Raw genomic sequence first — 27,525 nt, 5'->3', positions numbered from 1 at the left:
GGAAGAAACCTCGAGCTAAATGGCAAAACATCACAGTCCATCAGAGAGAGAGAGAGACTGGCAGGAGAAACAGAACTAATCAGAATACAACAAACAGGTGCGAGGACTTGAGGGCAGGAAATGAGGGCCTGGGACACAGCAGAACGTGACTGTGCTTTGCAAGCGTGATTAGCTGACAAGAAGCAGGTAAGTCGGTGCCACGGCACGTGTGGGCAGGGCACATACAAAAGCACCGTCAAAGCTATGATTGGCTGCATAGCCTAAGTGAACCGTATCATATCATTGGCTGGACACCTGTCACTCACCAAGTCGCGCTGCATCGATTTTCTTGTGCGCTGAGAATGTGCGAGCGGTGCGCGATTGCGTCAGCGCGCAGTTTAGAGAGAACATTGATCGTACTAATCGCCCCCACTCGAGCTCTGAGGGGAACAACCGTCTTTTTATTGTCACTCATCAAGGCAAAAGACACCCTCGACAGTGACCCCTAGTGGGATCCAAGTGGTAACTACAAAAAATTGTCAATCACATTACAAAAGCAGTCGTACATATATCATGTCCTACCTCAACATAGACGTTAAAATAACCGCTAATATACGTATATTTATAGACGTCTAATAGACATCGATTTATAGACGTCTAATCAACGTTGATTTATAGACATCTCAAGCATATCTGGAGCAAAATTTTACCATGTGGACTTAATACACTGCACATCTGTAGCCTAACTAACTACTATATAATTATCACTATGTTTGCTAATTATGTCTTCTCTTTATTTATCGTGAATAAAAACCTTTTTTAATAGGCTAAATAATACCGGGAGGAGAAAACAATAAGACACAGGGAGAAACTTTCAAAATAAATGTTCACGTTACAGGTATAACAGTGCAATATTAGATGACCTTATTAAATACTTTAACTTAAATACCTTAATTATCACGATTGGCAGTGGAGGCCTACCTCATAGCCTCTTGCCTTCAAGTACTGCGCTGACGTCACTACTGCCTGCGAGGTAAACTCGGGGGTATTTGTCTCAAGTTTTACTACCTAGCAACAGTTGCGAACAACTCGAGCGCCTTTGCTGAGTGGAGTCCGTCTTGGGGTTTTAACTCGTGCTTTTACAAGGAGAGATTACCCTTAAAAGTCTAAAGTAGCTGCAAGCTTTGCAGTTTACACCACCCACACCATTTCCACTGTTATTATTTCCTAAATTTTCTGTAAACATTGAAACCATTTTTGAATCGATTTTTTTTTAGCTGGTGGAGCCCAGTCTCACCATGCCCCGAGGGAGATCAGTCAGAAGTGCCCGTTCAGACAGCAGCGAGATGGACAATGAGGGTTCGGGTAATATTGATGATATTGTTATGGGTGTTATGTGTTTTCTGTGTTGTGTTCTCATGTCATACGTATATATTCCCGAAACAGAGTCAGAGATCGCTAAACTGCAGAGACAGTTCAGAATCATGGAAGGAGATCGGCACGCCTACAGTCTTCAGGCCAGGGAGCAGATTCGCAAACAACAGTGAGAGAGACCTACTTTGTCAACAGGGTTTGTGGTTCTAAAAGACTAACTGGGTGTTGTTTATGATATCGGTGTAGGCAGGAGATAGCAAAGTTGCAGAAGGAACAAGAGGAGCTGCAGCAAACCCTTGCTGCAAGTCAGAGTTTGTCCCGCCAGCTGCAGGACAGAGAGGATGCCCGGCGTCTTCATGCTCTATTGGAGCAAAAAGACAAGCTTGAGGAGGAGCTGAAGAAAGAGAAGGCGCGTCACAAGGAGCTTGAGAAAGAGGTTAGGTCATGTTTACTCCCTGTGCTTCTCATTTTAGTGTCACTTCATGTTTTCATATTCAACATATGTCATATCTGTCATAATGGCAGATCTCAAACATGGAGATGAAGCTGAAAGAGGAGAGAAAAGAGAGGGTCAGAACAGGTGACTCACAAAGGTCTGAAGTATGGAGGAAACAGAAAGCCATACGCACCTTGGAATACAAACTGGACAGAGTGAGTATCAATATGAGGTAATATCAAGAAGCACAGAGCTCTATAAATGCTGTACTGAGTGATTAGGGCCTATATTCACATATTCTGAAGTTGCTTCCCAATTGTTCTCATCAGGCTTTGACACGATTCAATGAGCAGCTGACTAAAAATGCTCATCTAAGAGAAGAGTTGAAGACTCTTCAAATTGAACGTTCGCGTTTCCAGAATTTACATAACAGACTGGACAAGGTCAGTGTCACAGATCATTCACAGTATAGACCCAGAACATAGTTTTTGCTGTCTTAAACTTGGCCTTGCATATTTGTTTGTTTGTTTGTTTTAACACAACAAACCAGCAGCTGTCTTTTGTGTGTGTGTGTGTGTGTGTGTGTGTGTGTGTGTGTGTGTGTGTGTGTGTGTGTGTGTGTGTGTGCTATAGGAACTCCAAGAGGTCCGAAAGCAGATCGGGGAGGTCATCAATCTGTCAACTGCTGCCTACGACACCAGGTCAGATAGTTGTATGATGTTGAATGAATCTCCATGATACACCACTCATACGTGTATTATTTTGTGCGTCAGGGTCGAGGCTCAGTCCAAGATGGCCATGATGAGAGAGAAGGGAGAGAAGGACCTTGCCCAGTACAATGCTGAGATGAAAGAGCTGGAGAGGGTTATTGCACACGAGTGTAGCCTGAAAGAGTTCATGACCACCAAATGCAGGGTCAGCCAGGATGACGAGCAGGAGATGGCACAGAAACAGTGTAAGCCCTCTGATCTAACTTTTCTGTACAGATAGAGTCACTTGTAATATTCCCTACCTTTCCACCAAAGTTCATCAAAATCCACCCATTTGTGTCTAAAATATATCTGCTTATATGATCCACTGATGTGGAAGTAAAAATCCGTGATGTTTATTTTAGCATTGTCAGCGTTGTCAGATATGTCGCAAGAAGGAGATGTATTTGAATACTGAGCAACAAGTTGGTAACTAGAGGGCACTTGGACAGCACGCACCTCTGTCACGGCGTCAAAATCCATCTATGATGCCATCAGATCGGTTTAAGGATCACTTCCAAAATCCTTGCTGTACATCATCCAATTGAATCTCTTCAAATCCATCCACAGCTTATTAAATTAGCTAACTGACAGAAAAAAACAATGTCGGTGATCACATGACCCGCTCAGCAGAGGTAATAAATACAGCAGCTCAAATTAATCGTGATAATGAACTATGTATTTTGCTTTGGGGTTTTGGTTTTGGTTTTTTTTTGTTTTTTTTTTTGTATGTCCCAGTGTCAGACCTGAAGGAGCAGAGGAGGATGGACTTAGGTGAAGAGTCGCTGGACGCTTTAGAGGAGGTGTTAGAGAGGATTCAGTCTGTGACAGGAGAAGACAACTTGGACATGCTGATCACAAGGTTCATCCAGCGTACGTTGTCAGCCTCACACCTAAGAATGCCTCTTATTTTGCTGTTTCTTAAGCCCAGTTTCAACACCATTTTATTTTAGGCTGTAATTAGATACATTCATCTACATGTGACTGCAGAAATAAATGTCCTAGTTTCTTTGAGGTTAACAAAAATGTGTATTTGTGGTTTACACTTTGTTGCATTGACGAGACGTTGCTGTTAAATAAGGTGATGAACATTGGCATCAGGTGAGCGGATGCAGATGTGTCTTACTGATGTATTCCTGTTTCACTGTGCAGTTGAAGACCGGAACTTTGCACTCTTCAATTTTGTAAATGAGCAAAACAATGAAGCAGAGGCACTAAAGGATCATATCAGCCAGGTTAGTTTATTCACATCATCTATTTTTTTATAGTCTTTGTACACATATATAACAATTTGGGGCACCAAATTTTGACAAATGTAAGATAAAATGCCCGTGAACTTGCAGACAACCTTCTGATGCTCTTGGAAAGGGAGATGATGGGTTGCAGTCTACATGTTCACCACTAGATGTCTCCAGATTTTACAAACTGGTCCTTTAACGCCATGTAAATTACATTGGAGGACCTGACAGTTTGTTACCTGTTTTTACTGAAATGTATGAACACGCAGATACAAGCAGAGATGGAGCAATTCCGGGCACGAGCATTGCAGCAGGAGCAAGATCATCAATCCTCACTGAGAGAGACTGAAAAGCAACAAAAGGAAACTGATATCCAAACTGAGGAATATGAAAACCAAGCCAGCGCCATGAGCAAAATCCTGGACCAGATCAAGATAGGTTTCAAATGCATCTTTTGTTCTGAAATACTCATGTACCAGCTTTAGCTAGATATTTGTAGTACAGAGAAAAGCAGTTCAAAAGTAGTCCTGATTGTTTTTCATTTCATCTCACAGGAGTGAGCAGAATCTTCTGTAAAGTAGAGTGTGACAGCTCAGTGTTAGAGGACATGCTAGGCTCCTCTTCAGGGATCAGCAACAACAACATCATGTCCTACCTGGGTTTGGTGGAGAAGAAGACCAACGAGCTCCTCACCATAAAAGCTTTCCTCGATTACAAGGTAACCTGTCAACCCGTGGCTCTGCTCATTGCTCCGGGTTACATCCCAGTCTATTTCTAAAAATGTCTGTCTGACTCTTACAGGACTTGGAAAAGGATTACAACCCAAAAGATCTAACCAAGTTCCTCTTCGGTCAAAATCCAGAAATGCTTCAGGAGAATGCGAACATGCCACCTGCAGTCAACAGGTTTGCCCTCTATCAGTTAATGCTTTGATTAATTCTATACATACAGCTGAGAAGGCCTCCATACTGCTCAGTCTCATGGTAATGTGAGAGTTAACAGCGTTAGCAAACATGTTTAACATTGAATCAGCTTTGTGTTGGCTAGCAACTGGATTTGTGGGATGATAACTTGACCAAGTTGATGTTGGCTGAATATTTGTGAAAAGTCTGTGTTTTCTACTGCTGTCTTTGCCATGACAACCATGATTCATCCATGTTCCCACCAGCTGCTAGCTAACGTCAAATGCAAAAAATGACAGAGTTGGGGGAGTTGCCATAACTACTAAGGTGGGCGAAAGAGCAACAGGCTTGAGTTTGACTTGGACTTGAGACCAAAGACCCTTTTTTTAAAAAAAAAAAAAAATTTATTGCAGTTATTTGCTGTGAAAGTACAGTCACTTGTTATACTTTCATGTTCTTGCAATTCTTTTGAAAGAAATGAAGCTTATCTTTACAAAAACAAGTAAATAAAGATCATCCAGATAATCAGCTACTAGTAACTCTAAGGAATAATGACTGGAAGTGACCAAAGACTGGAGACTTGATGTGGACTTGCAAGAAAAGAATGGCAACTATCTCTGACATGCAGCGAAACGCGTGTATTTCTCTCAGTGTGGCCTATGATGCAGAAGACTCTCCTGTCACAGATGAAGATGAACGTCCCCTTTCACACAGGGAGCTTCGTAGAAGAATATTGAGAGGGGTTAGTGCCAAACAAAAGGAACATTTATGACTGAGGCCTTAATCAGAATCTAGCGTGTTGTCTGATTTTCTTCATATGATTGACAGGTTGTGAAGAAAGAGAGTTCAGTGCAACAGGCTGCATCCAAATCCTCCAGGATCAGTCAGCAGGAGGAAGACCACTGACCTTGAGAGCTGTAAATATTACAAATGAGCTGTAAGGCAGATCAGTGGAGGCCACAACCGCCAACTGGAACATTGCCTAGCTTGAAACAGTGCAGCTTGCACACGTGCGCACACACACACACACACACACACACTCATTTACAATGTAATTATGTTGTGTGTGTCACCTGTTATGATGAAACACTGGCATGGTTTGTTATACTCTTAGTGCAGATCTTTTAGTTGGAACTAATTCGTTTTGCTCTCTAAAACTCTGGTAACCAGCTGTCCTCTTGATATGTTACCAACCATCTGGTCTGGGTACAGTCTCCACTCACTGGCCGAGTTTCATCACACGACACTGGCTGCTATGCTCAGACTAAAAGGTTGGGGGCAGCAGAAGCTTTTGTAATTCTAATTGGCATGAAGGGATCTTGATTATATGTTTTCAAAAGTGAGGTGAGGCGCTTAACTGTATGTACTGATTTTAAACTCATTATTGTTGGGTGGAGAGTCATAGGAATATGTTCTGGTGAGTAACACTTTTTTTTTTTTTTTTGCTATATTTAACATCGGTGCAAGTTCACACACATTCAAACCAGCGTGTGTTGTTGCGTTGTCGCGTTGTCTTGTCAATAAAATCAGGATCGTCTGTATTCTTTTCATCTGTCTGTGTTTTTTAGTGTTCAAGGATTTAAAAAACAAAAAAAAAACTTGCGATGATCAGTTGGAGTTTCAAATGTCATCTAATCCAAACATCCTGGAGCCAGTCTGTGTTGGAGTCAAACTGGCACTCACTGCTCCACACAGCAACTTCCTCTGTACAAGAGACAAAATCAGGATGGGATATTTATTTTAAGAAACATTTTTTGTGCTCAGTGAAACAATTAACAAAGAGTGGTGCTATATTTAGCTCTTAAAGGTTACGACATCATGCGTTTTCTTTCATGGCGCAGTACAAAAAAAAGGGTGATATTTGACAGGTCTGTAGCCGTCTAAGCAAACACAACTGGGTCGATTAAAAATAACTGATCGTGTGGGTTTAATTAGCTTATTGAAAGGTTTCTTCCAATGAGGTTACATTCATGATTTGAGGATGTGTAACTGCTACGCTGTAAACCCTTATGATTGATCGACCAGCGACTTGGGTTTGCTCAACATAATCCCACTTACAGTCTCAACTGTGTGGCTATGAAAACAGATTATGAGAGATAAAAGGGCACTGTGGAAAAGCAGAGGGGTGGTGGCGGTGGGAGATGAGATGGAGGAGGCTGCTTTCTTTGAAATTCTACTCTCACTTAGCCCCCTCCACTCCCAACAAATTCTCTGTGCACACGGCTCGCTGCATTGCCATAGAAACCTTCCTTTTAATCACAACAGAAACCTCATTTCCTGCTCCTGACAAAGAGTCCTCATTGCCTGTAAAGACCGCCTGCATCGGCCATTTCCAAGACCCACCTCCTTATACAGGCTGTACCTACCAGAAGCCCCCACCCCCCACCCCTCCACCCAACTGGTTCCTTTTACCCCTCCTCTCCATATAAGCACATTTTTCAGCTTTTATCCTCCTCTTGCTACTTGCTAAACGACCTTTTCTTTTTCTGCACATCTCTTTTGCGCCTTGCAGTCTCGTTCTCTAGGTTCTCTTAGGTTCTAACAGAGTCAACGCTGAATGCTGCGTGGTTATTCAGTTCAACTTCAATAAATTAAAAGTAAAAATCCAAACACTTTCTTGGAAAATAGCTATTCTGGTTCGACACTAACCAGTGTGACTCAGTACAGGTATTTTTTCTACACACTCCTACATGGGTTCTAAATACTTGTCTGTGGCCTCGTCATCTATTCCTGGTTCTTGTTCCTGTTCTGCTACTGTTTCTTTTTCATGTCCAGCTAAGATGCATTTTAAAGCAGTTGTAGTTGCTTTTCATGTGTGGATTTTTTTCCTTCAATATCACTAAAGTTCTCAAAAAAAAATGCCTCCTTGTCCACAGCCATGTTCTGCTGTTTTTAAAGTAGAAACATAGCACTTAAAAACACAATGTTGCTTTATCTCCAACCAGACAGTTATCTCCTTACTGTGGTCTAAGAAAACACCCTCGTCTTCTCTCTCTCTCTCTCTCTCTCTCTCTCATTCTCTCTCTCTCATTCTCTCTCTCTCTCTTATTCTCTCTCTCTCTTTCTCTCTCTCTCTCTCTCTCTCTCTCTCTCTCGTTCTCTCTCTCTGGTTTGTGTATTTGGGAATTTTGCCAGGTATTTCCCCAGTCAGTCTGCCTGCACCCAGAATGCTCCCTCCCCTTCATGTACACTTCCCCCCCCAACACTTACACCCTCCCACCCACACCTCCCTGTGAGTGTTGCTAAGCAACCATGAGACTTGGTGCATTTTCCAGCCAATCAAATTACTGAACACATTTTCAAACAGTGTCAAGGAAGAGAATATATCACTTTATAATTTCAAGCCCTTTTCCCTTTTACAGCTTGCAGATAATTGTATTTTTGTATCACACTGTATAACATGCGGTAGAGATGTGATCTTTCTGTGGCAGCTCACCCCCCCCCCCCTGTAAAAGTCAATCACTAGGGGGCAGCACGATCAGTTTTTCTGTTACCACACAAGCTGCAAGAATTTTACTGCTGTTGCTAAGCAATCCTGACTCTCATGTCTTACCTGAGAAACATTTGAGATTGTTACAGATATCCCTGACACCATTTTGTCTTTGTTTTCACCATTTTGTCTTTGTTTTCACCGTTTTGAAACACATTCCAATGTTGACATAAAAAATGGATATCAGTTACATTTATTCGCATGCAAAACTTTAACCTTCTTGACTGAGATACTGTACTGAAGATGCTCTATGTTTCACTAGCAAGAACAATAAGATACTGGCTATGTTTTTCTCCAGGTTTTACTTAAATATTAGCCTTAAACAGCTTCAGTTGACTTTATCTCATCATGCAGGAGACGGGAAATGTGCTCTTGAGTGATTAGGCCTGAAGCTCTTCCACTTTACCAGCAGTTGAGAGAGCTATTCAACAGTTTTGGTCTTGTTTTGGTCTACAACCACTGTCGAAATAATTCAGAAATCATCCAGCTGATTACAGTGTCCATTTACATTTTTTTTAAAAAAAAATCACTGATCTGTTCCCCCTTCCCAGGTCCCCATGTCCCTTCCCCCTACGATCCCCCTGTGTGCGAGTCCCTCATTGCAGCTTTGGTTGCTGTGCAGATGGTTCTTTGTTGGTGCTTCACAATGGGCCTAAGGTCAGTATGCCTCATGCCATCAACACATTCAAAAGTTCTCCACTCCAGCTGTCTCTGAGCTGTATTTGTAGTTTTTCTAAAATGATTTTCTGTCAAACATCAGGGTTGATAATACAGACATGGCTATATGATGGGCTTGAAATAGGAGGAAGTAATGATATCACAGACGTAGCACAGAGATAGCCAGAGCATATCACACTGTAAAGACATTAACAGATATCATCTTGTTTTCCATATCTCAGCCGCAAGCAGGCCTCCTTTGAAATCACCGAAGCTTTAATCACAAAGTCTTGATCCTTGATTTCTGTTTCCATCGTAGGCATGTTTTGGAGCATCTCTGAAACAAACCAGACACCAGAATTTCAGATCAGCCAGAGAAACGCAAATGCAAATTTACCATCTGCTCTCTGATACCAAACCAACCCTCGTTCATCATTCAGGAGCCAATGTAATAATTAACCCATCAGGATTATTTAAAGTCTAACTAGATCCTCGATATTTTCAAGGTGATGACACGACAGTTTATATCTGAGACTAGACTGAGTCAATATCTTTAACAGGGTTCATAACCAGCAAGATGTCAGTAAACAATGGATGTGTGAAAGGGTTTACATGGGTTGGTCTGAGAGCAAAGTCCTCTCATAAAATGCTCGTCAGACTGTACAGCAGAGGGCCAGGAGGTATTCAGGCCAGGCTGCAGCAGGAAGGAGCAGGTAGAGTAAAAGGCGGGAAACTAGAAGGAGGAGGAGCAATTCTGGTGAAGCTCTAGGAATTACTGGAAATTTCCACTTTCCCTTGCAAGTCAGTAGCGAGGGTGAGGAAGCTAAGAGGCAGTAAATAAGAGAGGAAGGCTCAACTGGAGTGGCGCTGCTCTTTCAAGCACAGTGTTGCTGTCCATTCATTCCATTTTAGGGTTGTAAATCAGAGTGAAATAATTCCATGCATTGAGAGGATGTAGGTTCATTGTAGGTTTAAAAAAACAAAACCAAAAAACAACTACCAGTAATTAATTTCAGTAACACCGTCTTTTGTTCATTCAGTCACTGTTTGTTCAGTTATTGCATTACAACACTTATTCAATATTGGAAAATATGCAAATATTTCCTTTTGTTGCTTGAGTTAAATCATCAATTGTTAAAACAAACAAACAAACAAAAAAAAACTCCACAATCAAATTGTCCTTATTTTTGGAGCAGAAAAAACAGGTTATCACTGCACAATAAACAAAGCTGGCAGTTTTATCCCAGATTCTGTTTAACAGACATTCAAATAATTAGATTACCTAACTGAATTTACAGACAGTTGTAAAAGATAAGATGAAACATAAATTACCCTCTTGAAGATGGTTAAATTGCTTAAGGAATGACAAATCTACCCATTTTTCAAGAGTAATGTTTTAAAAAAAAAAAAAAGGTTTCCTCTTTCAGTTTGAATTTAAACATTTTGTTTTGATTAATATTAGACTTGGTTATATCTGAAAATCCAGGGATGTTAAACCACCCTTTGTATAAAAATGATGGCGTAAAGATCTCTGCTCCACCAATTATATGAATCTTGGCTTCTGTACTTTTAAAAATACATTTACTCATCTTTATTTGTCATTTAATTTTTGAGCGTGTTTTTTGTGGTGTCAGAGTCATAAGTGTAACCCAGGTGTGTTCGTCCCCTGCAGTGGCCCCTCCCAGCTCTGTGGTCTCTTTACCCTCCAGAGAGAGAGGCCCCCATAGGTATGGAATCTACTGTAGTGTGGAGTTTCTCAAGATTTCAGCTACCTAAGAACACATTTCTTGTGTCAGATAAGAGATAAACTTTCACATCATTACAGTTGATGCATTTCACTGTCACTCATCTCCAAATGTTTCGACCATCCTCCACAAAACAAACTCTTGAATGTCTGAAATCATCTTTGAAGGGTAGTTACTCGCTAGATGGGATTAGACTCCTCTTTGGAGCGAGAGAGCGCTTCCACAGCAGACATTTGACTTGTCCTAGCAGGAGAAGCACAGGTGTAACTAATAACATTAACAACAGCATGGCTGCATTCATGTGTCTCAGTAAGTACAACCAGTGTGCCAGCGAGCAACACGTAAGACCCTGAAACCTCCACATATACTGTACTGGAAACACACCAGTGATTCATGTTACTGATCCCAGCTCTGTTTTTTTATACACCATTTTCAAATGTGATCCTTTTTTAACATTCCCAGAGCAACGGTCTTCAGCTACACCTTTATCAGAACGCCCTGCACCCTCTGATTTAAACCAGCTTGAGTTAATGGTTGAAATCCGACTGTACTAAGCCTTAAGGTCTTGCAGCAGTTGAAAACACAGGCACTCGCATTTTCCAAATCCTCAAAGCAATAATCCATGCAACATGGAAGAGGAATGGCAGCAGCAACAATATCCAGAGCCTCCTGGATGTCATCATCTCCTGGCACTGTACCACCGAGAAGTTTGTTTTACATTTTATGTTTATATAAACTCAAAAACCATTCTTTTTTGTCTTATTACTGCAAACAAATGGAAAATGTGTTTTTACTCAATTTTTTTTGAAGTTGATTATTCTTATATTCATCCTGTGTCTAAACTGTCACACATGTATTTCTACTGCCTTTTTTCCCCTGGCTTGTTCAATCTTTCCAATCATTTAAACGGGTTAAAAAAAAAGGAAAGAAATTTAATAAAATGATCATAATAATTCAAGGAAAATACATGTGATGAATGAAGGTATGAATTCCATCCATCCATCCATTTTCTACTGCTTATCCTGTTAAGGGTCATGGGGGGGGGGGGGGGGGGCGGAGCCCATCCCAGCAGCTACGGGCGAGAGGCAAGGTTCACCCTGGACGGGTCACCAGTCCATCACAGCACCAACACAGACAGACAGACAACCATTCACACACACAGCCACACCTACGGTCAATTTAGAGTATCAATCAGCCTCGTCCCCTCTTGATGTCCTTGGACTGTGGGAGGAAGCTGGAGTACCAGAGAGAACCCACACAGGAACAGGGAGAACATGCAGACTCACACAGAAAGATCCTGTGCCTGAGCCGGGGCTTGAACCTGGAACCTTCTTGCTGTGAGGCAACAGTGCTGACCACTGCACCACCGTACCACACTGGTATGAATTTTTATTTATCTTTAATCTAAATAACATTTATAAAAGTAATTTGTTACATCACTAAAAATTCATCTGCGTAATTAATTTGTGTAACAGAAAAGCTATTAACCAACTTTGCTTTTGTAACTTTTTATAGAATATTCCTTATGTATTTATTTTACAGAGTCAGAAATACTCATTGATCAACATCTTAAACAGTAGTATTTCTGAACTTGAAAATACAGTTTGGAGGTCAAGTGGCAGTAGACCTCTAGACCCAACATCAGCGATGATGATGATGCCACCGTGTTTCAGTTCCAGAGACAAATCAAGCGCCAGTTCCACCTCACTGTAAGACTCCCAGTGAGAAGTCAATTTCTGTTGTCCAAGTCCGCTCCAGGACTTGCCTGACAACCAGAGAAAGCTAGCTGGACCATGCAAAACCCTGCTGTTCAAAACAAAAGGGCTCAGATTGCCACCACCAATTCCTCCAATTATCGGGGACCCTCCCCCCACCTAATCCTGACCCCTGCTCTTTGATGGGCCCCTCTTTACTCTACCCCGGAGCACTGACATTCCACAAGTCAGGTCATTCTTTTGTCCTCAAGACACTGAGGTGAAATTAAGGTGTTGTAGTCTACTTCCACATTCTATATCCTGTAAGCAGTTTGTCACTGAGAGAAAACCGTCTCCCCGGGCCACAGCGATTCATGTAGAATATTTAATTTACTGTCAAAACATGCGTCAGTTCAAACACAAAGAGGCTTTTCTCCTGAATCCTGTCTGTGGCCCCATAATTTTTAATAGCATAAGAAATTTCCAGTTCCTACTTGTGGAAAGAGTGGTAAACACTCCAGTGGTTTGTGTATGAATGATTTGTAAAAGCTCACTATATGAATCGCATCTCTTCTTCCTTGAGCACTCTGCTGCCACTCTGGTTCACCTCTTGTACCTGCAGAATGAACAGCCTGCCCTTTTCTTTGTAAACCATTTGGATGGAAACATGTTGAAGTAGAGAAATAAGAAAAGACAGGAAATGATCTCACAAGCACCACCCCCCCCCCCTCTCTCTCTGATTGCTCCCATTTTCCACTTACAGAAAAAGAGTGAGTAATGCTTTGCACCACTCCAGAGTTCCTCCCAGGACTTTACTCTAGGCACTGCACACACCAAAACCAAAGATGTCCGCCACAGCGCTCTGCAGACCCCAAAGAGTCTCCATTTCCTGTGTAGAAGCGTATCACAGGCTTGTAAAGGCCAGGATGAGTCTTTGACAAGTGCGCTGAGTTGATAAAAACAGCTTTCACTGTATGCTTTGTCTTCATTACATTCATTTTCAGTTCTAATGTGTAAAACTAATGTCGACTCTTTAAGATCTGACCTTTTGCCACATACGCTGATGACTTTGTTTTGTCTTTTTTATTTTTATGCCAGAGGCTCATTAAGACTAGGTCTGCAACCAACTTAACACTAGTGGGGAAAAAAAAAAAATCTTGGTATGAAACAGAAAATAAATCCTGCTGGTCCACTGACACACAAGCCTTTGATCTCCGCGTGTAATTACAGTCTTTATAATTATATTTCTCAATGTGAGGTGAATGACTACATAGGCCTGGAGGCTTCTTCAAATCAGGGGCTTGTCGTGGCATGGCAGTGAGAAGATAAGCGAGGCGGGTAGGTCCTACGAGGACTTAAAATTAGAGGCTTGGGACAAGATATCCTGCTTGGGTGTGCTGGGATAAGCTCAGCATAAAATATTAGTCTGGAAGATATTAAATATTCAAAATAAATGATGTAGCACATCAAAAAAAAAAAAGTACACTGGGGTTAAACAAGTGAACATGACACTTTTACTGTGACAGCTAACTGATGAGTGGAGGTGAGTCTTCTGTGGGAATGCGTGGGCCGAAGTGACAGGTTTTGTTGTAACGTGAGAAATTCAGTTGCAGGTATCATGTCACAAAATTTGTAAATCCTATCTGTGATGAAAAAAAAAAAACGGTATTTTTTTCCGCTTTGCAACTGACAGTGAGGAGGAACTGTCTAGATGTGGGCTTAAAATGACTCAGTTCAAGTCTCAGAGACGTATGTTGCCACTTCCCTTGGTTTAACAGTTGGATGAACATGACGCCGTGTCAAAGACAGTTCACCCCAAATAATTTCCGAGGGTAAAGTGCAAATCGCTCGGTCGAGATAAGAAAGTGATAGTTACTGGTTAATAGTAATGAAAAAGAAATATGTCTTTTTTTTTTATCAGCTTCGGATTTAGACCGGTAATATTTGAGCACTCAAAATGTATAATTAGAAAGAAAACACATGTTTCATATTTATGTGTGTGTGTATGTAGATAGATATAATTATTACCAAAAAAATCATACATTTCGATAGGCCTAGGCCTCTGCATTTGATGTGGGATGACAATGGTTTTGTGCTTTTAATAAGTTGCACCTAGTCTTGCGTTTAATAATAATATCCTGTACTAAACACATTGTTCTGAAGACTCATAAATCCCAAATCTCATTGAGTGGACCACTGGCACTGGAGAACATTTCACAACGTCACGTTTCATCGATTCAGCACTATCGTAAATACCCTGTAATATTAAGCAATTATTATTTGGCCAAGTTAAATAATGTGACAACAAAATTATTAAATACTTGAAGTCAAACCTTGAGTTGCTGCAAGCAGGTATAGGTATGAGAGATGATTAAGTCTGGCAAAGGGTGAAAGCATAAAGCAGACGTGTGTAAAACACCTTTTGTTACAGTAGTTAAATATAGAAAGGAGGAGTGGCAGCAATGGTTTCACATTAGCTCTTTTCTGCTCGTAATTTGACACCCCATCTCTGCACAGAAAGGGCGCTAAGATAAAAGGAAACCTGCCGTGGGCACGTGTACATAAACTTTTTTAAACACGTCTTCTAAATACTATATTTAGTCTAGTTTAAATTTAACACATTACTGTAACTATAACTAACCACCTGCTCAGAGCCGTCGTTCAAAAAGGCGACAAAAATCCAAACAAATTAACGAAAACTGATGAAAATACAAAACAACAAAAAAAGACTCGTATTGTAGTGCAGCGCTTTAAAACAAAGGGCCAATCAGTGTTGAGAGGACGGGGAGGCGTGCCGAGTTGTTAGGATTGACGTGGTATTCATCCAATCAAATCCTCAGAGGATCTATGTCGTCCAATCATGTGCCAGAACGACCCACCGCGTCCAACTGGAGTGGATTTTCAACGAGCTCGACAGAAAAGCGGAGAGGGGCAGACATCATTTCCCTCTCAGCGTCTCTAGGCTTTCCACACGACGGCAAAGAGACGAGAAATATACTGTTAATTTTTCTGAATAGGAATATAAAAATTTAAAGTAATTCACAAAAATAACCATGGCCGATACAGCTGTTGACACAACCGCAACTGCAGAGGTTACAGCAAAGGTTCGTTTCATTCATTATTTTATTACTATTCTTTTTTTTTTACCGGTTAAATCGTCGTGTTTAAATATATTTGGAACTTTTCGAAGTTGTTTGTGTCGGTAGTTCGTTTAGCTAGCTCCGGGTGAAAAGAAGTGGCGGTGTGGAATAGACTTTTGAGTACTGAAAATTAGTATTGTTAATTTCTAAAATTATTGTTGACGAGAAACGCCGATAAGGACGTGTCGCTTACGTGAAGTCGTGGTTTCAGTTAGCGTCGATAGCTAAGTTTTGTTTGATGTGGTTAGCTAAAAATGTCTTGTTGAGCAGACAAAGCAGTGGAAACGGTACAGCAAGTGAGGCAGAGCTGCAGCTGTGGGCGGGAAGCCTCAGTAACGTTACTTTGCCGTAACGTAAACCTCTACGCTGGAATGAAAACACTCACAAATGACACTTTTTTTAATCTTAAACCGTGTGCATTGAGTCTGGCTTGAAAGCAGTTACGCTTTAAAGTGATTTATCCGAATGAAAGACAGACACGTAAGTTTACTTCAAAATAAAATCCTAATTGGGAGGACGCTTTTATTTTGTAGGAGCTGAAAGAGAAGAAAGAAGTTGAAGTGGAGGAGAAGACCGACAGTGTGGACGCACCTGCTAATGGCACAGTGAGTTCGGAGATAAGCCTCATGGCCTTTTGTCTTAGCAGCCCTCATCATGCAGGTGTCGCTGCGACAGGCCCCCCCCCCCCTTCTTTCTGTTCAGCTGCTCTCTGCTTTGTTTGGGTGGTGAAATGGCACAGATGTTGGCTAGCCAGCTCTTGGACGTCTCCACGGGTCTCTTTCTTGACCGAGCTTTCCAAGAGCTTGGTAGCTAATCCTCTAGGGAGGTAATAAGGGCTCCACACCCATGCCTCTATTTAAAGTGTCCCCAGAGGAGCCGTCCATGCAACACTGGGAGGATTATTCCAACTGTGCTTGGATTCCATATTTTGATTTTTTTCCCCCCCTTGCTACACCTTGGAAGCCCAACTATTAGCTATGCAACTGGACTGATATATTCTTCTCTTCATTCAGAATGGTGCTAATCACAGTGACAAAGTTGAAGAAAAAGCAGAGGAGAAACACAAGAATGGAGACGGTATGGTTACCTCAAGTGTCCTCCTGTGAATTGTTTATCTTGGGGTTTTTTTTTTTCTCATTACACTTGCTTGAAAGTGGAGGCTGCATGCTCTGAAGAGGTGCTCTGTCCTCACAGGGAAAGAAGAGGAGGCTCCCCCTGCTGAGGAAACTGATGCACAGCCTGTGAAGCGTGCAGCTGAAGAGGAAGAGGTGTGTTGTCTTCAGCCAAGCAGCACAACACACTTCTGTAATTTACCGTTTAACCGCTTGTTTTCTAACATGTTCTGTGCGATGCTGTTTTTCATCAGGAGAAAGCGGACACGAAAAAGCAGAAGACGGAGGAAAATGGAGACTCAAAAGAGGCTGAAGTGGAGGCTTAGATCTTTGGCCTGCGACTCAGTTGCAGCACTGTCCTACCAGCCTGGTCAACATCGTGTTGTAGAGCTTGTGCTTTCTGTATCTTTGAGAGATTTTTGTTTGCTCCCATGTTATCACATTGCACTGGAGTCGTGAAACATAGTGGCCCTGCCTCCCTTTTTTTAAATTTTTTTTTTTTTTTTTTTTTTTTACGAAGTGTTATTTATTGGTCTTTAAAATGAGCTTTTTTTCTACTTGTACAAATTGGGCCATGCTATGAGATCAGTTTTTTTCATTTCTTGAGGTTTTATGTCATTGTTAGAAGCACAATCTCTATTATGTCAGTGCTGACCAGATGATTCATACACATAGGCAGCTGCTCACCTTCAAGGCTCATGTTGACCTCTCAGATTCACTTAAAGGACCAAAGATAAGTTTTAAGCAGGGGCTAATGATGACAGTTAATAGCATTATTAGTTGAGGCATAATCTTTTGTGTTGAGCTGCTAGTTAATCCTTGGCTTGGCTGCCCTATTAACATAACAGATGGTGCAAATGAATAAAGGGCTCTGTCTTGCACCTCCGTAAGATTGCCTGATGCTGTTTTGTGGAGGCAGGATTTTGCGATGTTGATTAACCCCTCTTAAATCTTAAAGCTTTGGTCATTTGTTCTGTATGCATTCCACGCAAGTTTGTACCATTTATACTTTTTTTTTTTTCTTATGTTTTCAATGAGTTTTACGTTATGGCTGGGTAACCCAGTTACATGTCTTAAGACTGCCTCTTTCAGACCCAGAATGACATTCGGTTACTTCAGCCACTGCTTTGTATATTCTGATTAACAAATAAATTGTCTTTTTACTTAATATCTACCATGTGTGCATTTAATGTCATCAGGGATTATTAAAACCATGGCTTTAATATGTAGATGATGTCACTTGACCCAATTTTTCTAACATGGAAAATGGCTGTCTTAAACGCAGGAAGGAACAGGAATAATCTCACTTAAATGGAAAAGGAGCACAGAATCAACAGACCGCTGTTGGGGCTCCCCCGTGTGGTGAAAGTAGGTATTGTAGGACAACTTAAGTCAAATGGGGTTATGAGTGATTAAAAGCAGAACAGTAACACAAGAGTCCAAAATGGCAAAAATCATTTTAGTTTTAACTGAACCCTGAAGAAGAGTAGCTGTTACAGTAACACTGCTAATGTAGAGCAATCGATGGTACCATCATAACACAAAAAACTCAAATGTATTTATTTCAAGCAAGCTGCAACAGCATGATCCATACAGTTGGTTTCCTCAGAAACATGGCGTGCATCCAGTCGGCTTCAGTCGTAGGCAAATATTGACATTCTGCTGAGACAGCAATAATGACTGGCACAATTATTGTAGGAGGTTTATGTTTCCTGTTGAAGCCCAGAAGTCAGGTTCCTTTTCCTGTTTTGAAGCTGATCAATGGAAACATGGCACACCAGATGTAAAAACTGTTGTTAATGAAGATAGATGGCTTTAGTATGGACGACGAGTTGGCTCTGATACTGTCAGGAACAAAAGTAAAGGCATCACACTACACTGATGACGGGCCGTGTTTGGTGGAGCAGAAGCCTACTATCTCGAACATGCGCCCTACTGATGACAATAAGCACTTGCTGCTGGCACTATGAACCCCCAGAAAGTCTTTCCTTTCTGTGTTGTCCACCTTCAGGGCTAGCCATAGTTCACATGAGTCTTCTCTCTGTTCTTCTCTCGATTCACACCCCAGTTTCAACTTCTCCTCTTCCTGACAATGACAAGAATCACTGTCATTATTACAATGCTATGGCCAGGAGATGGGTGACAGCTCACAGGGCTGTCCGTGGCTTCGTGAGGGCCCAGACAGAATTTGCCACCAGTACACATTTCTCTGTGTTTTTTTGAAAGTTTGTGTATGCATGTCATCTTAAGTACTGCTTTTTTTTCTTCCTTTTTGGGGGGGGGGGGGGGGGGGGCATTGCACTTTTGCAGCACAAGAAATGTGAAATTTGGGTCGAATGTTTGCTTGATTCAAAGTGTGCAAATGTGAAGCCCTTTAAGACTCCACACATCAGTCAGTTTTAGGTGAAGTGTTTATATGCAAAAGATATGCCAAGATGTGTTCTTAAATAATTTTAAAAAAGGGCATGAAAGTAGTTAGTGTGATGCTATGCTAACTCAGAGAAACAGGCAGGTAGACATTCCCTCGGCCATATGACCAAAACAAAACATTAAGGCTTTTGAGAGGTTACATTGCAGCTCATGCAGACGTTAGGTGGAGGGTAAAAGGAAGAAAAAGAAGGGAAAGCTGTTGTTAGCCGGAGTGATTAACATTTCTATCCTAAACACAACAAGCAAGAGAGATGATGCTAGATTGGACAGCAAAGACACAAAAAGAGCTTAGCTTTCTCTACATTCACAACTCACTCACATTCTCTCTCCCACACAAAAATCATTCAAATAGGTCACACGTTCATTAGGCAAAAGTTAGGGGTAAAAAGGCATGGGCGCGCGCACACACACACACACACACACACACACACACACACACACACACACACACACACACAAACACTGTAAGAACATACTGGTCACGTACACGTCTTAGAGCAGCGGCCAATGTCTGTCTGTCTGTCTAGCTCTGAGAGGAGCAGTGCTGATTAGTGTGAATGTATATACATATACATATACATATACATATATATATATATATATATATATATATATATATATATATTTATATATATATATATATGTATATGTATGTAGATCTGGGATGTACAGTGTGTTTGTCTAAGCGGCAGCGTGAGTGCATTGAGTGTTTGAGGTAAAGTAAGTAAAGAGGTTTCTCTAAATGTGCACCAATAGTGGCTGGGTCTCGCTATCGGGGGGCTCACCCTCTGGGGGGGGCAGCTGGTACACCACGCAGAGAGAGGAGTACAGACAGCCCACGAATGACATCAGGCTTGCAAAGTACATCACTCCCTGGGCCCCACCCACCAGTGAGGTCAGAGGTCCCATCGCCACAGAGACCAAGATCTGAGCCAGGAAGTACTGGCAGCTGAGCAGAGAGATGTCGACCCCCATCCCTCGTCTGGTTCCCTCCTCTGATGAGCCGCAGAACTGAAGGACATACAAAGATGGTTAAGTTATAATAATACACCACTGCGGTGCGGCGGCAAAACCGAGCATACATCTTACAGATTACAGGCCCGGACAGTCACTCAAACACAGGTAAACACAGATAGAGGCTTGTTTCTCTTTCACAGTGTCCACTTCTGATGATGAGACATTAAATCTGAAGCCGTGTCCAAGGGATATAAAACAGTGGCAAAATTAAACAGATGATGTTTGCGCATCCCTGGTCTGATGGCGATGCCTGGTCAAGTGAGTCAAAAGCCAAGGTCATACTTTAAAACTGCTGACGGGCATAGAAGACCAAACTTCTACCAAACATCAGCTGCAAATGTACCACAGAGACGAACTGAAATCATGGCATAGTAGACTACTTAACACAATAACTGAGTGAAAAAAGTTAGTTATGTTAGTTGTTTAGCTGCTTATGGCTTAAGTTTGGTTTTTAAATCTTGCAAACAAACAAAAATGGTTCCATGTTAATATTAAATTCATTTGTACAGGTGAGGATCAAACGGGTTGAAGTGTGTGTGCACCACAAATTCCTACTGCTTTATTACCGTTATTTACTGTCTTTCTTAGTGCAGGATGAGAAGATTGACACCACCTGCATGGTTACAAGCTCAACCCAACATCTTGTCTCTTTTTCTCTCAATTGTTAAAAAAACGAATAAATGCTGCTTTAAAGAAGACTTGAAACTAGTGATAATATAATTTTGAAAATTTTCACAAGGAAGTCTTGTTATTCCCGCAAAGACTGCTTTTGCAACCAGTGAAGTTGCCCCCTGCTGGCCATGAGAAGGAATGCAGGTTTAAGGCTTTTTTCTTTTCTTTTTTTTAAAGCTAGGCACAATATAGTACAAGGTGTTCATTTCTAAAAACCTTATTTAACACGAAGACTAAAAAACAAGAGGGAACAGCTAGGCTGACTATGGTGCCATCACTATCGAATCCAAACAAATCCATCTCAAGAATCATCAGACTAAATAAAGTTATCAACAGGTTTGTGGACGCGTATGTCTGGAGACTGACCTGAGGGCTCTGGTAGTATTCACACAGCAGTGAGTATGGCAGCGTGCATAGAGAGGAGAAGAGCACCCCGTAGGTGACACAGAGAGACAGTACCACGTAGAGGTTGGTGGAAAGTGTGGCCAGACCTGTGCCCAAACCAAACGCCAGGTAGGCAAAAAAATATAGTGTGCGAAGAGAGAAACGTTCCTCCAGTTTCTCTAATATGGCTGAGGACGAAGCACAGAAGATGAATGTAAAGCTGTGCATGGCAGGTAAAGGGTAAAATTACAAAAACGGACCAGACAACTTAAGAGTGCACTTACCTGAGTAGAAAGCAGCACTGAATGCATAGATGCACATGCCCCAACAGCCCATGCTAACACCAGCATTGTAGCGTTGATAGGCCTCAGAATTGTGAGGTGCTTTGGGGTCTCCTTCAAAAACAACCTCCCCCATGAAATCAGTGTAGAAGAGCAGCATGCCTTCAAAGGAGAGCCAGCCTGGGGGCCAGAGAGAACCAAAAGGTCTTAGCTCAACATAAGACTGAACAGAAAGCTTTGCAAGGCTTGATAGAGTGTTAAACTGACCCACCTAAAAAGTGATTAGTGCATAAACTCCGCAGAGAGGGAGGCATCCTGTAGATGGCGATACACAGAAGCTTCATTGACAGTTGGGATTCTCCTGTCTCTGTATTCTCACTTAGATCGCTCGCATAGCGCACCCCATTCAGAAGAATATTGGCGACCTTCATCAGAAAAACAAATTGTTGTGAGTTTTAAAATTCTGTGTTAGGCTACTGACTAATTAACATATTTTAAAAAATGTGTCTGACCTGCTGGCTAAAGGTCACTGTTCTTCTGCGTCCATTCTCCAACCCAACTATCTGAGTCGCCATTGGCTCCTCCATTAGTGCAAGACTCTGGGGTCGTTTCAGGATACCAGCAGTAGTGCCCCGATGTGACCCTGCACCAGGCCCAGATGTGACCTGAGACGCTCCGTGAGATTGGGTATCTCCCTCAGGCAGGGGCTCTTCCTGAGCTTCCCCAGCCAGAGAGACCCCCTCACCCTGGGTCTGTCTTACAGGAGGGCTCCCTGCCCCCTGAGTGGATTCATCGTGAGGTGGGGAGTCCCCCGGAGGCAGGGGTGCTGTGGTGGAGTTTGGGGCCAGGCCCTGTGGTGTCTGCTGTCCTGTGTAACAGTCTATGAGCACACTGTCTATATAGGAGGTTCCCAGGGAGGAGGCAAACTCATTAATGCCCATGAGCGAGCTGTCCCTACTTATAAAGCTGCCATATTTTGGAGTGAGGGGGCTAAGGGGCGATATTGGGCTAGTGAGGCCCACACAAAGGCGGGCATTAGCACTGCAAGAATGAGCCAGTGGGTCAGGGTTACTGGGATGGGACTTTGAGAAATGATAGCCATAAAGACCCTCATCATCCTCCTCATCCAGTCCCAGTGAAGATCCAGGGGGGACGGGGGGAGAGGGAGGAAGAGGGAGGTTGGGGCTCTTCAGAAGGTTTTTGCTGGAGTTTTTGCTGGACTGACTCTTTGGTAGGGGCCGTTCAGGGATACTCAGCAGAGTCATGGCTGTGGCGAACACCAAAGTGATACTGGTAAACATATATATCACACGAAGCTGACCTCCCATCGACTTTCCAAAGTGTGTTTGGTCCCAGTTGATTCCACCCACGATGTATCCAAATCCACCTCCCAGTCCTGTGTAACACGATTAAGACAGAAAAAGCACCAGTTTATTTAACCTTCTGCAGTCGCTGGTGTCCCCGCTGTCTGAGACTTCCTAACACTGTTGTGACAAAGCGCTACCCTGAGGCAGTCAGAATGATGAAAGGGATGCAAAAAGTGATTCACTGTGAGCAGCAGTGGAGATTCCGTGGGGGGCACACAGCCCTATGAGCTTCACAGGCATCTACAGGAGCTACTGCTGCTTCCAACCGACAATTATCTGAGTATCAATTGCAATATATAATAATAATAATAATAATAATAACTTCATCGAGGTATTGCTTTCTCTAATGCTCTGTCACGTGCCTCTGCAAGACAACAAGTGAACACCTTTCAAAATGCTTGTTTTCTGAATGGAGTTTGGATCTGCTCAGGCGCCTGGTCCTCATGACTTCTCACTTTATACTCAAGGATGTGTCCAGGCTCTTAACCTAAATGCGGGTAAAATAAAATAATAGCAACTGAAATGTAAAATGTATTTTCATATATTGAGAAATCTCAGTGAATTTGAACATCATATGCAATCTGCAGTTGGATTAGACTCAGGGAGGACAGTTCTATTTTGAATATAGCATTGCCATGTATTCCATTGACCAAAAGACAATGGGATTTATAAATTGTTTTTTCTGTCACTACCAAACGTATGCCCTGTGGCAAACCAAAGTTTTAAGACTTGCACATTTGTTCACAGTGATAATCTTTGTGAATGAACTCTGTGATTTTTGAAGCGTGAATGCAATTATTAGCTATCGCCAAGCTATCGCTGTCGTCACAACAGCTAACTTTGTTCTCCGTCTGATTTCAGTGTGTTGATAATTATCATCTAATTTAGCTGGGGTTTTTTTGCAGATAAGTACACATTTTAAAAATGACAGGTGTGGCATTTACTGGCATATTTTATTCTGTGGAGCAAAATGGTCAAATGTATGTGTGAACCGGTGACCTTAATTCAGGCACTTCACCGAAAACCAATTCAAAATCCCACTGATATTGAGAACAGGGAACCAGATGAGGCGGCACGGTGGTGCAGTGCACTATCGCCTCACAGCAAGAAGGTTCCAGGTTCAAGCCCCGGCTCCAGCACAGGATCTTTCTGTGTGGAGTCTCCATGTTCTCCCTGTGCCTGTGTGGGTTCTCTCTGGTACTCCAGCTTCCTCCCACAGTCCAAAGACATCAAGAGAGGACGAGGCTGATTGATACTCTAAATTGACCGTAGGTGTGACTGTGAGTGTGAATGGTTGTCTGTCTATATGTGTTGGTCCTGTGATGGACTGGTGACCTGTCCAGGGTGAACCCCGCCTCTCACCAAGCCGCTAGGATAGGCTCCCCCCCCCCCCCCCCCCCCCCCGGAGGAATAAGCGCAAGAAAATGGATGGATTGAACCGGATGATGCGAACCTGCTTCTGGGGTTTAGGAGTCATTCCTGAGCCCCACCACTGGTGACCGCTGCTAACCCACATAATAAAAACAAGCTCCTGACTTTAGAAAAGCGCTCTCCTACCTGCCAGGAGCGCATGGATGTTCAGACCCCGATCCTGGTCCTCTGGACTGCACACATCCATCATGTAAGCATGACTTGGGTTGTCTGCTGAGTCAGCGCTGAAGTCCATCAGAACCACACCACACACTGTCAGGACAATTCCCCATTTGTGATTGGATGCTGTGTCAGACAGTGCACTTCCAATGTCTCGCCCATTCAGCACCAGAGTTAGACCAACCAAAGCCCCTGTAGAGATAAAAACACAGAACAGAAAGTGTGTTCTTCGGACCTTTAATTTTGTTTTCAAAGCAAGTTTTCATTAAACCAATGAAATGACTCCTGTTTGTCCTCTCCTCCTTTCCTTTTTCGTTTTAGCATCTTAGTGCACTAAATACTGTCACGACTGTCCAGTTCTGTAGATATTCTGCATTCACTCTAGTAGCCTCTTCACCGAGGCCCTTGTCTCACTCCACCTACTGACGTTACATAAAGAAATCCTATAGTTGGACCAAATATATTCACTTACGGGCTTCATGAGCCTTCATGTAGATGGTGACTACAATAAAATAAACAGTACAATCATGGAGAGAACAAACAGCGGTGAAACAAAGTCGAGGGTTCTTGAAGAGGGCACAAAGGTTTCTCACTTACCAGCCTCCTACAATGAAATATCTATCAAACAAACAGGTGTTCGGTCTGAAAGGTGTGGACATTTCCAGCCAGGAGAAGTCTACTGAAAGACGTTATGGGGTTTCTTGAGTGACGTTTATTCGTTTGCAATCAGGATAAAAGAAAAACATTTTACCTCACTCTCACATTTTGGAGTAGATTAGCCAGAGAACCACCTGGTGGCAACAGGTTTTTTTTTTTTTTTTTACACTCTGACACACTCTTCCTCGTGCATCAACTAGATCTACCTCAGATTTGGTCAGAAACACCTTAAGAACTTGTTTGTGTGCAGAGTGTGAGTTTTGAATGTGTTTTTATAGCTTAATCCACATTACGTCGCCTTCTTAAAATAATCGGCAAAGTAATTTCTTTGCAGTTTTTCAGAAAACACAAAACAGGAGACAAAGTATCATAAGGAGTTGATTTAAGCAACAAAAAAAATTGTCCAAAAAATGACTTAGGCAATAAGAAGGTGACGATTAGGGACTAAAAGTCCATGAACCTCTTTTGCATTAGTTACGATGCTTCCTAGCTTTATGTAAACACAGCAGCTACATGATGCATTTCTTACCAATAGCCAAGGCAAAAATAAACGGTCTCCTCCGTCCAAACCGTGATGTACAACGATCACTCCACGCTCCGATCAGAGGCTGAACGAGGAATCCTTCAAACCAAAAATAGGAGACAAATTTAGAGGCCAAGAGCTGATCAGGATAATGAGTCAATATGCATCAGCATGTGGTCATCGCCCCCGCCTGCTGACTTACCCAGTATGGGGCTAATGAACCACACCAAGCTGTAGAACTGATCAGGTAAGCCCATCTGGAGAAGCACAGGAGTCACATAAGCCGTCTCCATGGCATAACTGAACTCAATACCAAACAGGATGCAGCCATTAAAGAGCAGCTCTTGGAAAGTACGTCTCGGGGGAAGCTCACTGAGGTCCAGCTGGTCCAGGGGACAGGGGGTGTTGGGTGGCGGAGGTGGAGATGGTCTTATCAGCTTCCGACGCTTTGTCTGTCTTTGGAAATTGTTGGCTCTGTGACTGAGGTGGCGGGTGGTGGATGTCGGGAAGCTGGCTGTTTTGGGGAGTGAGCTTCTCCAGATACCTTCCTGAGCTGTGGATAACCTCCCTCCAGGACTGGCCAAGAGGGGGTCAGTGGGGGTGCCCATGCCCGGAGATGACATCTCTTTCAAGCCAGTTTACTCTGCAGCATACAGGGCCAGAGTCATGATAAGACTTGTGAAGGGATAATTTCCACATTAGAGGTCATTGAAGAGCATCACAGTTTGGCTGCGTGCTGCTCATGGCTACGTGGTGTTACCAAGAGGACACTGCAGTCAGACATGGCACAGAAACAACGAGCACGACGCACTGCAACCAATGCGCATGTTAGAGTTGTGCGCAAAGCCCATGTGCTCGGCGTGGCTGAGTACAGCAGGCTAGTATGCGGCACCGCGCTCATGGAGCCTGTTTCCATTTTAATGTTTCACGGAGGAAGCTCAAATCTCACAGTGACGCCTTGATGGAATTTAATGAAGGCTTTCAAGACGGTCATGAGGATAACACATCATTGTTGCTCTCATTCAAATAAAATACTCTGCCAGTGCAGAATAGCTAAGCTCTTTGGGTTGTTGTGGTTTTTTGGTTTTGTTTTTTTGCTAAATAATCCACGATATTATCCTCCATTTGACATTTAAAGGTAAAGACCACACACTCGACCAAACTGAAGATGAAGCAGGAATGAAAATACGAAAGATTATAATTACCTTCTCGGGGCGGCTCGTCATTTATTGCAGCATACTGTGTACAGAGCAACCATAATGGTTTATAAAAGACAAACGTAGGACGAATAACCCACAGGAATCATGATCTTTATATATTTTTTTGTTTCCTTTGATGCAGTCATCCCCCCCCGCTCTCTCCTAGGTCCCTTCTCCTTCCCCCTCTTCTCTTCTCCCCCTTCGCCTCTTCCTCCCGGTCTCTCCCGTGACGTCACGCCCCTCCTTGCAACATCAGCACCGTTGACTATCTATCTATCTATCTATTTGAAGGAGTTTTACTTTGATTTTTCCCTAATAAAATAGTATAATGAAAATGTCCTTCATTGCATTTATCCGATCAAAGTAATCCTGTTACTTTAGAGCCAAATTTGCAGGAATTGTAATGTACTTGTATCAGTGTGGTCTCAGAGCAGGAATCATCCGATTTTTGATCATTACATCACTAACTTTTTTGTGACCATAGGTTCTTCAATATCATCTGCCTCCTGTCCTCCTCCTTCTCATGAATAGTTACTCAAAACAATAAAAAAGAGTGACAAGCACACTTGAAACAGTCAGCCAACCACAAACGAACCAAATGAATGAAAGAAATCGCTCCTCCCTCTCTAAAATATCGGGTTTTACATAAACGCGACAATGAACAGGAGCAGTGCTGTTTTAGGTCGTATGATGTCAAAGGCGGTGGAAGAATTATTCTGATCCTTCACATGAAAGTGGCAATGCAACTATATATATATATATATATATATATATATATATATATATATATATATATATATATATAAAGCTCCATTAAATTATAATGTAGAAACAGTTTTAAAAGCAGTAGTTGCAGAGCAGTGAAATATAAAGTATGAAAGCATCTAAA

The 27,525-nt window shown here is 42.3% G+C and overlaps 3 protein-coding genes across 9 annotated transcripts; 2 read left to right on the top strand and 1 right to left on the bottom strand.

Annotated features, from left to right (window-relative positions):
• The first annotated feature begins 460 nt into the window (after positions 1 to 460).
• On the top strand, positions 461 to 11,593 carry odad1 (outer dynein arm docking complex subunit 1). Of its 4 annotated transcripts, XM_086199693.1 has the most exons (17): positions 461 to 501; positions 1,257 to 1,338; positions 1,426 to 1,522; positions 1,600 to 1,789; positions 1,879 to 2,004; positions 2,119 to 2,232; positions 2,423 to 2,490; positions 2,563 to 2,744; positions 3,277 to 3,411; positions 3,691 to 3,773; positions 4,046 to 4,214; positions 4,331 to 4,494; positions 4,578 to 4,681; positions 5,330 to 5,420; positions 5,507 to 6,095; positions 8,720 to 8,825; positions 9,145 to 11,591. In XM_086199693.1, the coding sequence occupies exons 2-15, from the start codon at positions 1,278 to 1,280 to the stop codon at positions 5,582 to 5,584; spliced, it is 1,662 nt and encodes a 553-aa protein (XP_086055819.1). In that variant the 5' UTR covers positions 461 to 501; positions 1,257 to 1,277; the 3' UTR covers positions 5,585 to 6,095; positions 8,720 to 8,825; positions 9,145 to 11,591. The 4 variants fall into 4 exon arrangements, with proteins under 4 accessions (XP_086055819.1, XP_086055817.1, XP_086055818.1 ...); XM_086199691.1 differs by lacking the exon at positions 461 to 501 and having other exon boundaries at positions 1,062 to 1,344; positions 10,498 to 11,581; XM_086199692.1 differs by lacking the exon at positions 461 to 501 and having other exon boundaries at positions 1,062 to 1,344; positions 5,507 to 5,595; positions 8,720 to 11,593.
• A 3,574-nt stretch (positions 11,594 to 15,167) lies between these two features.
• LOC147268256 (uncharacterized) lies at positions 15,168 to 17,684 on the top strand. Its single transcript, XM_086199689.1, has 5 exons — positions 15,168 to 15,368; positions 15,938 to 16,009; positions 16,418 to 16,481; positions 16,599 to 16,672; positions 16,771 to 17,684. The coding sequence occupies exons 1-5, from the start codon at positions 15,318 to 15,320 to the stop codon at positions 16,840 to 16,842; spliced, it is 333 nt and encodes a 110-aa protein (XP_086055815.1). The 5' UTR covers positions 15,168 to 15,317; the 3' UTR covers positions 16,843 to 17,684.
• slc45a1 (solute carrier family 45 member 1) lies at positions 17,245 to 26,807 on the bottom strand. Of its 4 annotated transcripts, none has more exons than XM_086199684.1 (10): positions 26,643 to 26,807; positions 25,640 to 26,080; positions 25,444 to 25,536; positions 24,225 to 24,449; positions 21,813 to 22,696; positions 21,572 to 21,725; positions 21,304 to 21,480; positions 21,002 to 21,207; positions 19,835 to 19,957; positions 17,245 to 18,602 (listed from the first exon to the last, which is right to left on the bottom strand). In XM_086199684.1, exons 2-10 carry the CDS (start codon positions 26,058 to 26,060, stop codon positions 18,390 to 18,392), a joined length of 2,496 nt encoding a protein of 831 aa, XP_086055810.1. In that variant the 5' UTR covers positions 26,061 to 26,080; positions 26,643 to 26,807; the 3' UTR covers positions 17,245 to 18,389. The 4 variants fall into 4 exon arrangements, with proteins under 4 accessions (XP_086055810.1, XP_086055814.1, XP_086055813.1 ...); XM_086199688.1 differs by lacking the exon at positions 26,643 to 26,807 and having other exon boundaries at positions 25,640 to 25,694; positions 25,811 to 25,939; XM_086199687.1 differs by having other exon boundaries at positions 18,439 to 18,602; positions 19,732 to 19,957.
• Between the last annotated feature and the right edge of the window lie 718 nt (positions 26,808 to 27,525).

The sequence above is a fragment of the Aulostomus chinensis genome, chromosome 3, assembly GCF_037954235.1.
Source record: "Aulostomus chinensis isolate RoL2024-O1b breed Wild chromosome 3, RoL_Achi_v1.0, whole genome shotgun sequence".
In the NCBI taxonomy this organism is placed as follows: Eukaryota; Metazoa; Chordata; class Actinopteri; order Syngnathiformes; family Aulostomidae; genus Aulostomus; species Aulostomus chinensis.
This window is presented reverse-complemented; position numbering and strand designations above follow the sequence as displayed.

Bases quoted from the DNA above. Each gene is read 5' to 3' on its own strand.
- odad1 (XM_086199692.1), top strand. From the start codon at position 1,278: ATGCCCCGAGGGAGATCAGTCAGAAGTGCCCGTTCAGACAGCAGCGAG. The intron at 2,005-2,118 runs GTGAGTATCAAT...TGTTCTCATCAG, and splicing joins TGGAATACAAACTGGACAGA to GCTTTGACACGATTCAATGA. The intron at 2,233-2,422 runs GTCAGTGTCACA...TGTGTGCTATAG, and splicing joins TACATAACAGACTGGACAAG to GAACTCCAAGAGGTCCGAAA.
- slc45a1 (XM_086199684.1), bottom strand. From the start codon at position 26,060: ATGTCATCTCCGGGCATGGGCACCCCCACTGACCCCCTCTTGGCCAGT. The intron at 24,450-25,443 runs GTAAGAAATGCA...TTATCTCTACAG, and splicing joins TATTTTTGCCTTGGCTATTG to GGGCTTTGGTTGGTCTAACT. The intron at 21,726-21,812 runs GTCAGACACATT...TTTCTGATGAAG, and splicing joins CAGTGACCTTTAGCCAGCAG to GTCGCCAATATTCTTCTGAA.
- LOC147268256 (XM_086199689.1), top strand. From the start codon at position 15,318: ATGGCCGATACAGCTGTTGACACAACCGCAACTGCAGAGGTTACAGCA. The intron at 15,369-15,937 runs GTTCGTTTCATT...TTTATTTTGTAG, and splicing joins CTGCAGAGGTTACAGCAAAG to GAGCTGAAAGAGAAGAAAGA. The intron at 16,482-16,598 runs GTATGGTTACCT...CTGTCCTCACAG, and splicing joins GAAACACAAGAATGGAGACG to GGAAAGAAGAGGAGGCTCCC.